We start from the raw sequence: 10,412 nt of genomic DNA, 5'->3' as shown, positions 1-10,412 counted from the left end.
ATTCATAAGCAATGAGATAAAAGCCATGTGCACCCCAGAATAGAAAGCAGAAATCTTTAATTAGTGGCAATCTGCTGCTGACAATGTCTTAATTCCTCTTGCTCAAGTGAAACCGGCCCAACAGGATTTTGGTCACATTTATTTTTTGTTTGTTTGTTTGATAATGTATCCTTAGGATAAAGATGATTAACACTAAGATAATAGGCCTGACTACAAAAAGCCCAGGAAAGGAAAGAAGAAGAAAAGTCAATGCTGGCATATTTTATATATTTTTTAATGTGATCTAGATATTTAACCACAAACTCTCCAGTATTAATACGAACTACATAGTTAAAATACATAAGTTTTGGTAACATATTAAACCACACTACCGTATTTCCCTGAAAATAAGACAGGGTCATATATATTAATTTTTCCTCTTGGTTTCATCAAGGCCTAATAAACCTGTGGTCTGTTTTTCACATATTGGACAATGATAGCATGGCAAAACACAAACTTCCAAGCAGACTAGTTGCACACCCAGCATAGTGACCCTCTCATGTTAGAATTATGGGACATGGGGTTACTTTTCACATTTGTGCATGTCACAGAACATTTCTTCTCACTTAGTGACTCATTACTCTCCACATGAACTGCCTCTCTTCAAAGTAAAAAAAAATCTGTTGGGATACAATGCATAGACATCATCCCTAGATCTTTGCAGTTCTTGAGTCATAAACATCTCCGTGTGAACTTGTCCTTGGACCTGTATAATCTAAGGTTTCCAAAGAAACAAATGCATCTTCTTTTACATTCTCGGCGTCCATCTTAGTCTTCTTCACTGGAAACATAATGATCTGCATAATTGAAAGCTGGAAACTTAATTGGCAACTCTCCCCACCTTTTGTAGGTTTGGTTTGAAGTTTTCCGGTCTCTGAATTCAACCACAAAATTGTTTATTTTTAAGCAAGGCAGATCTAGACTTCGGTGTACCATCATACTTCCCCATGTCTGGAAAAATAATATGTAAGTTATATTCAAGGAAAACAAATACGGTTATTAAGCACGAAAGAACACAGATTCTCTTAATTAACCCACAAGAGAGACTTACTTGTCCACAGTCTCTGCAGATAATTTCTCCATTTGTTTGATAACCAGCTTCTTTTGCTTGCAATGTCTTATTTTCTATTACAGTGTAAAGATCCCTAAAATATTTGAAAAATATGAATTAATTTTTTAATAAGCAAACGACAAATCATTACTGGTCTTCTCAGAGGCAAAAATTCATTTGGAGTTTTGACCTCTTGGAGCACTGCAAAACCTCTTCCTAAGTCATTCTGAAAGTGGAGGTTGGTGGGCTATGATGTAGAAACATAGGAAGCTGCCTTAAGCTGCTTGTTAAGTGATACCACTGGTCCATCTGCTGTTAATTCTTCCTTCCACTAGCTATCCAGGGTTTCAGGTTCTCTAGTGCAGTGGTTCTCAAACGTTCTTGGACTGCAATTCCCAGATGTCTTTACCACTTGCTGTGCCGGCCAGGATTTCTGGGAGCTGCAGTCCAAGTCTGAGAACTACTGCTCTAGTGCTGCCTGGGGTTCCGTGGTAAATCTATCCAAATACTAGTAAGGCCAGGATATAAATAGCTTCTGAAATCAAATAATACTGGATCAGGTCAGTTTAGGGAAGTGTGGTGCCCAGTGATATACCCCTACCCTGATCACAAACCATCTATGGCTTATCTTCTCTCTCAAAACAACAAAACTGGGCATGAAAATTTGAAAAAATTTTTAAAAATTGTATCATCTCAACATACTTAATTACAGTGGTGCCTCGCTTTATGACGTTAATTCGTTCCAGCGAAATTGCTGTAGAGCGAAAACGTCGTAAAGCGAAATAAAAAAAGCCAATTGAAATGCATTGAAACCCATTCAACGCGTTCCAATGGGCTGAAAACTCACCATCCAGCGAAGATCCTCCATAGGGGCGGCCATTTTCGCTGCCTGTGCAGCGAGGAATCTGTCCCTAAGCACAGTGAGGGGCCACTTTCTTCAGCTGGTGGCCATTTTGAAACCCGACAATCAGCTGTTTTTGATCGCCGTAAAGCGAAAATTGGTTCTTGAAGCAGGGATCCGATCATCGTAAAGCGCAAAAACCCCATTCAAACCATCGATTGCAAAAACATCTTTGTGATGCGGATTCGTCATTATACGGGGTAATCGTAAAGCGGGGCATGAATGCACTTAAAGCTATTTCTCCTCAGATGGGAGTCATATCCTGGAAATAAGTTAGCCAGGAGGAAAGGGACTTAAAGCAGCAGAATGCAGCAATGCTTCCACACACAGGCATTCAAAGAAAATGAATGATCTGGGAATGAAACACACGCACCCTAAAATAAGGTCAAAACTCAAGCTGACTGTGTAACAGTGGATCCTAAACAACAGGAGTGCGAAATATGAGTTCCTTCAGACAATGTTGGACTGCATCTCCCATCAGCCCTAGCCAGCATAGCTAATGGTCAGGGATCACAGATTCTGCCAGTCAACAAGATATAAATGACCACGTTTCCTGCTTCAGCTCCATAATAAGCAATCTGGAAGGCCACACTGGTTGGGGGAATTATGGGAGATGTACGGTAATTAAATAATGTAAAGAATATTCACTGTATTCTTCATTCCTGTTGATACAGGCCGTCTCAACTCAATGGGACACTTCAACAAGGAATTTTCAAGCCCTATGAGATTCCTTGTCTTCAAACGATAGCACAAGAAGCAGAGTTAATTTTTTTTCCTTAGCATTGCCTCCCAAATAAAAAAAATGAAAGGGATGATAGGCAACATTTACATATATTTTTTAAATGTTTTTAAATTGTTATTAATTGCCATCAGTGAAGAAGAGACCCACAGTGGATCTAATGGAACAGGAAGGGGGGAGGGTGTTGGAGGGGGCAGCCATTGAGGTGGTGCTGGGTAGGGGAAGGAATGGCGGTGGAGGTAGGACATGCCCGCGTAGGAGAAGAGAGGTTAGATATCTTACATCTATCCCCTCTTCTAGTTCTACCCCCAACCAGATGGTATCAGGCGACCATATCAGCAAACCCTCGAGCCACACGGTGCTGTTGATGAACGCCAGGTCAGTACAAAATAAAACTGCCCTCATCCATGATGTAATTCTGGATGAGGGGTCTGACCTGGCGTGCATTACTGAGACCTGGGTGGGAGAGGAGGGTGGTGTTCCCCTCTCCCAGCTATGTCCGCCTGGGTACTCAGTCCAGCACCAGGGTCGCTCAGAGGGTCGGGGAGGGGGAGTTGCTATAGTCTATAGGAGTTCTATCTCCTTGACCAGGCTTCCTGTCCCTTTGAGAGGAGGTCTCGAGGGCCTGTATTGTGTGTTGGGCTCGCGAGACAGGTTAGGGATTCTGTTGGTGTACCGCCCACCCTGCTGCGTACCAACAGTCTCCCTGCCTGAGCTGACAGAGGTAGTCTCGGACCTGATGTTGAGGACTCCCAGGCTGTTGGTGCTGGGGGACTTCAACATCCATGCCGAGGCTGCCTTGACTGGGGCGGCTCAGGACTTCATGGCCACCATGACAACCATGGGGCTGTCTCAATGTGTCATCGGTCCGACGCATGAGAAGGGCCACACCTTGGACCTGGTTTTCTCAACGGGACTGGAAGATGGTGGTTTGGATGTGGAGGGGCTGGTCGTGACCCCATTGTCATGGTCAGACCACTTCCTGGTCAAGTTCAGTCTATTAGCGTCTTCTTCCCTCTGCAAGGGTGGGGGATCTATTAAGATGATCCGCCCTCGGAGACTAATGGATCCAGATGGATTCCTGAATGCTCTGGGGGATTATCCGTCTGATATGGTCGGCGCTCCTGTCGAAGCTCAGGTCACCCTATGGAATAGGGAGATGACCCGGGCAGTTGACACGATTGCGCCTAAGCGTCCTCTCCCTGCTCGCCGAGCCCAGACAGCTCCTTGGTATACTTCTGAACTGCGGGCGATGAAGCGAGAGGGGAGACGGCTGGAGCGCAGGTGGAGGAAATCCCGCTGGGAGTCCGATCGAACACGACTTAGAGCCCATTATCGGGCCTATTTCGTGGCAATACGACTGGCGAAACGGCAATATTTCTCCAGCCGTATTGCTTCCTCAGAATGTCGTCCAGCAGAGCTGTTTCGGGTGGTCCGGGATCTTCTTCAACCGGGAAATCCGGTGGAGGTCCCGGACTGCTCATCAGCTCGCTGTGATGAGTTTGCTATACATTTTGAGGGAAAAATCGCTCAGATTCGCAGTGGGTTGGACTCCACAGTTACTGCAGAATCAGAGGATGTGTCCAGTGTGCCGTGCTTAGGTCCAGTATTAATGGATGAGTTTCAATTGTTGAGACCTGATGATGTGGACAGGGTGCTTGGATCTGTCCGTTCTACCACCACTCCGCTCGACCCTTGCCCATCCTGGCTAATTGGAAGATCAGCCAGGGGGGTTCGCACCTGGGTCCAGGAGGCCGTGAACGCCTCTCTGAGAGAGGGAGTGGTCCCTACCGCCTTGAAAGAGGCGGTGATTCGACCACTCCTTAAAAAGCCTAACCTGGACCCAAGGCTGGTGGTCAACTACCGACCAGTGGCGAACCTCCCTTACTTGGGCAAGGTGTTGGAGCGGGTTGTGGCCGGGCAACTCCAGGCGCTGCTGGATGAAACGGATTTTCTGGATCCATTTCAATCGGGTTTCAGGCCGGGTTTTGGTACAGAGACTGCCTTGGTCGCCCTGTACGATGACCTTTGCCGGGAGAGAGACAGGGGGAGTGTGACCCTGTTGATACTCCTAGACCTCTCAGCGGCTTTCGACACCATTGACCATGGTGTCCTTCTGGATAGGCTGGCTGGGTTGGGAGTTGGGGGCACTGTTTTACAGTGGTTCCGCTCCTTCCTGGCTGACCGTGTCCAGAGGGTGGTGCTGGGGGACAGTTGCTCTGCCCCATGGCAGTTATGTCATGGGGTTCCTCAGGGCTCAATACTGTCCCCCATGCTGTTCAACATCTACATGAAACCGCTGGGAGAGGTCATCAGGAGGTTTGGGCTGAGGAGTCAGCAATATGCTGACGATACTCAGCTCTACCTCTCGTTTTCCACCAATCCAGGTGAGGCAGTTTCTGTGCTGAACTCGTGTCTGGACCTGATAATGGACTGGATGAGGGTTAATAAATTGAAACTCAATCCAGACAAGACGGAAGTGCTGTTAGTGGGTGCTTCGCCGGACAGGCTGGAGGGCCATTTCCCCGCCCTGAATGGGGTTACACTCCCCCTAAGGGACAGGGTCCGCAGCTTGGGGGTGCTCCTGGACCCCAGTCTAACACTGGAAGCCCAGGTGGACTCGGTGGCCAGGGGCGCCTTCCTTCAGCTGCGGAAATTATACCAGCTACGGCCCTACCTGGACGAGCGGAGTCTCATGACAGTCACACATGCACTGGTAACATCCCGCATAGATTACTGCAATGCGCTTTACGTGGGGCTGCCTTTGAAGACGGTGCGGCGATTGCAACTGGTCCAGAATCGAGCTGCGCGGCTGGTGAGTGGTGCAGCTGCCGCGGAACATATCAAGCCGATTCTGTATAAGTTACATTGGCTACCAGTTGCTGCCCGGGCCCAATTCAAAGTGCTTGTTTTGACATATAAAGCCCTAAACGGCTTGGGCCCTGGATACCTGAAGGACCGCCTCCTTCCATATGAACCTACCCGGCAGTTAAGATCTAGCCAGGGGGCCCTTTTGAAAGAGCCGTCCCTTAAGGAGGTAAGAGGGACGGCTTGTAGACAAAGGGCCTTTTCGGCAGCTGCCCCCAGACTATGGAATGCCCTCCCGACTGAGATTCGTCTGGCGCCGACGCTGATGACATTTCGGCGCCAGGTCAAAACCTTCCTGTTCCAGAAGGCTTTTAATTGAAATTATATTAGCTGTGGGTCTGATGGCAATTTTAATTGTATTTTAATTGTATTTTAATTATTTTATCTTTTGCTATATTGAATTTTAATTATTGTAAGCCGCCCAGAGACCTCTGGGTAGTTTGGGCGGCATATAAATTGAATAAATAAATAAATAAATAAAATAAATAAAGTATTGACAGAGATGGAGGACCAACAAATTAATCCTTAAACAATATGAAAAGTTGATTTTGGCAAGAAAATAAGTAACAAGGTGTGGAAGAATATATGGAAGAAAATAATTTTAAAGAGTAGGTCTGTGAGAATAAAGGAAAATTATAATAAAATATTTTGAAGATGGTATTTAATGCCAGTAATGTTGAATTGTATGGATTCTAAATATTCTATAATATGTTGGAGACGCAGCTAAGATGTTGGTAATTTTCATGTGTGGTGGAAATGAGATTCTGTTTTGAAATTCTGGAAGCTGGTATTCAAAGAAATTAATGAACTATTATGCACTAAGGTGAAATATGCCCCCAAATCACACTTTTGACCATTACTGAGATCAAAGGGGATGTGCAAAGAAAAAAAGAAAGAAAAAGAAAAAGAGAAGAAAAAATAACAAATTTAATTATAGCAGCAAAGCTAATTATAGCAAAATATTGGTAGGTTAAATATAATTTTCAAATAACTGAATGGTATAAAATATGGAATTTAGCCTATTGGTGACAAGTTGATATGTGAAATAAAAATAAAAATGAGTTTGTCAAAAACAAATAGATTTAATGATATATCAGGAGATTTTATACAATATGTTTTTGTGCAAGGGAAACGTCTGGTTCCTGCACAAGAAACTTAGCAATTTTGGAAAAGACAAGGGGCTTGGAATGAATAACTAAATGGGTATATCTCTGGGGAAGGGAGCACTGAATGTCAGCAACATGAGTAACTGTGTATGAGAGGTACTATTTGTACTAACAATATTATTTTTGTGATTATTATTTTCTTTTCCATTTTAGTTTTTCTCCAAATAAAACAAATGTAAACAATCATTGTCTCCCATAATTTGTATAAATGTTCTGGAAACCACCTCTGAGCTATGGAGCCCTGACAGACATAATGCTAGTAGAACAAGTTCCACAGATGACATGTACTTACTCAAATTCCTTTTTGACACTGACGTGATGCATATCCTCAATAACCTGGATGTCTTCCCCTGAACAGACTTGCTTAGTGCAGTTTTTGCAGAGGAAACGTACCAAAGATGGGTTTTTCGTATATGTTTTGCGCTGTAGTTTCTTGTGTTTCATTTTTATCTCCATTATACTTTGCAGCTGAAACCCTTCAATCTGATAAAGCAAAACAGACACACATACACACACAAATCATCCTCCAGCAATGCCACAGGAGAGGCCAACTGATTTTTGAGATTACTCAATCAGAATCTCAACTAGCTTGTTTAGAAACAATGTAAAATCACTAGATTCTTTTCTCTTTCTTGATTAATTGATCTTGAAGCATATGTCATGAAGTACTGGACAACCATTACCTGCCCAAAGGTCTACACCTGAGTAAATATGCATCTATCTCTCACACACATACATACAGAGTGGGAAAATCTGAGACCCACACTTCTAAGTCACTTTCAACACATTAGTTAGCAAGAAAACCCATTACTAATTTGAGAATAAACACTGCCATGTGCAGGCTTCACCTTCTGTAAATACTCCTCTTGAGGCATCTGTTGGACATGCTTAATTGCTTTATGCATCATTTTTTCACGGAAGATATTAACGTTTTCCCGTTCAGCAGCCCCTGATCCACCTGATGCCACAAGGACATAGGTACTTTCCTCAGCTCGAGCTCGTCCACGAGCCTGAAACAAATTAAACCAAATAATGCTTTTTCTTAGAGGGTGCACAGACTGAGATAGAGATACCGTCTTCTTCTATGCCATTTTTAAAATGAAAATAGTTCTTCCTAATTGTTAGTGTCTCAATAGAAAAAATGCAAAAGTACACACATTTTTATGGAATACTGAACATGAAATCTGATATAACATAAAAGTGAGTTAGCAGAATGGTACTACCTTAAAACATTATATTTAGCCATCAGGATCTTTTTATATTTCTTGATTAATGAATTTTTCAGGGAATAATAAAGCAACTGCAGCAATTCAAAAAAAAAAATTGCTACAAAATGATAATAGTCTTTTCTTTGACCTCCAACCATGCAGCAGGCATGGAAGGATCTCTCTTGTACATGGCAAGGACTCTTATCCTTTTATTCCTCTGAGTGTAACTGCATGTTGTAAGTAACAATACCTTTTTTTCCTACCTGTAGTGCTCCACTTAGTGCAAATCCACTACTCTGGCACAAACAGAATTAAACCCCTCCTAGCCATCAGACAAATAAAGATAAGGAAAACTAAACAAATAACAAACTGGAGCTATTAACTAACAGATGAAGACAATTCACTAAGAAAAAAACAAAGACCACTGTCTAAGGGGAAGACTGTCCTTAAAGGCCTCTTGAAGAGTTCAGTTTTTAGTAACTTTTTGAAAGTCTGCAGAGAGGGTTTCTAGTAGGAGACCAATCCAAAGTGATGAGGACCTCACCGAGAAGGCTTGATTTCTAGTGGAAGCCCTACTTGCCTCCTTTGGCATAGCTACCTATAACAACACAGCCTTGGGAGGACCAGGCGAGACCAGCTAAACTGGGTGACTGAAAAACAAGGAGGAATCTCCAAGTCTGCAAACAAGCACCGGAAGTTCCTTGTTAGGGCTTAAAAGAGAAACAGCACAGTAATGGCAACTGAGTATGTTCCATGGCAGCAAAATTCTGAATATCAGTTGGAGGAAGAACAAAAAACGGGAAAGTGGAGGATGGAGAGGCAGAGTGGAGTGGAGAGGGGCATGGATGATAGCTGGCTAGATCACTGAAAAGGAGCACACTTCTCATCTAATAATGGCTTCAGAAAAATAGGGATTGGATTTATTTCTCCAGGATCTTTGTGTCTTCACCATTACAGAACCTTTATAGATCACAAGGCATCTGAATCTTGAAACAGTCGTACCTGCATCATGGCAATCTCGTTGGTGACAAGGCCATAGCGTATGACAATGTTACACTCTGGGATATCCAGGCCTTCTTCTGCCACAGTAGTTGCAATAAGCAAGTTGATTTTGCCAACACGGAACTTTTCAATGACATCTTTTTGTTCATTCTGTAGAAACATATTGTCAACAGGTTCATGACCAACGTCCATGGGCTAACAGGACAAAATTCTCTGTATTTAGAGGTTGAGGGGCAACTTAAAAATGCAGTTTCTGTCTTTATAAGAACATGAGAATAGTCCTGCTTTCAGGAAAGCAACAAAGTGACTAAGATGCTGACTTTTAAAATGTGTCTTTCTCAAACACTATTTTGTGTGCATATCACAACTCCATACTAGTGATTTGTTCAAATACTTGCTGAATCAAACATCAGGCAAGAGGAGTCAGGATTCCTGCTTGCGACCACATGGTAAAGGGAATTGTTTTTTTTTACCTGAGTCATGGGCTTAAATTCACTATTGTGTCCTGCGCCGATAAGGTAGCGAGCCTTCACTCCAGCTTCTTCAAATTTGGGATTCTCCTTAATCCACTGATAAAGGGCAAAGGCACTTTGTCGAGTTTTTGTGAAAATGATTCCCCTTGCTTTGTCTGTCTTCGCAAACTCTTCCATTAATATTGCACGCAAGTCTTTCAACTTGTTGTTTTCATTTTGGTCGATTCCTGCTAAACTATGCAGCATCTTCGCCTTATCTTTAAAAGTATAATTGAACAAAATGTCACCACAAGGCAAAACTTTACAAGAGCAAAATATCTCTCTGGCACATTAACGTAACAGCCATACTGAATCAGACCTAAGTCCTCTCTTGTCCAACATTTTGTTCACATGGCCACCGCTGATACACCCATGGAAAACCCGCCAAAGGACATATGAACAATAGCACACTTTATCACATACTCCCCAGCAACTGATATACAAAGGTATGCTATTTATAATACTGGAGGTGGCATGCAGCTACCCTTAGTAGTTTTTGCCTGCCCTAACTTTCAAAGATTTCCCCAGTCCCCTTAAAACAGTCCATATTGGCAGCCATCACTCCATTTTGTGACAGTGAATTCTAGAGCCTTAAAAAACATTGGTACATATAATGATGGGTATGAAAACTACAACAATTAGAGATAATGCAGCATAGAGCTTCTTATACATGTGTGTTCAGATTAAGTCCTCATAGGACCACAATGATTTACTCAATTAGATTTAAATTTGAGGATTACAGTCCTCAAAGACTCATGTAAAAATCTCTACAGCTTCTCAGGGAAAGCAACTATAATTGGACTTAATCAACTGCCTTATGTTTAATGGTACACCATGGTGCAATAAAGCAGTAGGCAGCACAGTTCACACCATATATTTTGGACAACCCAGATCATGCTCAGCCTTCATAGCCAATAGTCAAGGAT

At 43.0% G+C, this 10,412-nt stretch overlaps 1 protein-coding gene across 4 annotated transcripts in view; it reads right to left on the bottom strand.

Annotated features, from left to right (window-relative positions):
• Window positions 1–258: 258 nt before the first annotated feature.
• The window catches only part of IFIH1 (interferon induced with helicase C domain 1), a 44,483-nt gene continuing 34,329 nt past the window's right edge, over window positions 259–10,412 (bottom strand). For all 4 annotated transcript variants that reach the window (XM_020812581.3, XM_020812583.3, XM_020812582.3 and 1 more), the window contains 6 exons: window positions 9,448–9,704; window positions 8,975–9,124; window positions 7,613–7,774; window positions 7,057–7,247; window positions 1,091–1,184; window positions 259–990 (listed from right to left, as the gene is read on the bottom strand). In XM_020812581.3, the coding sequence (XP_020668240.3) occupies window positions 808–990; window positions 1,091–1,184; window positions 7,057–7,247; window positions 7,613–7,774; window positions 8,975–9,124; window positions 9,448–9,704 (1,037 nt within the window). In that variant the 3' untranslated portion in view covers window positions 259–807. The remainder of the gene's footprint in view (window positions 991–1,090; window positions 1,185–7,056; window positions 7,248–7,612; window positions 7,775–8,974; window positions 9,125–9,447; window positions 9,705–10,412) is intronic.

This window comes from Pogona vitticeps, chromosome 1 (assembly GCF_051106095.1).
Source record: "Pogona vitticeps strain Pit_001003342236 chromosome 1, PviZW2.1, whole genome shotgun sequence".
Taxonomy (NCBI): Eukaryota; Metazoa; Chordata; class Lepidosauria; order Squamata; family Agamidae; genus Pogona; species Pogona vitticeps.
The sequence above is the reverse complement of the archived record's forward strand: the minus strand, read 5'-3'. Positions and strand labels throughout refer to the sequence as shown.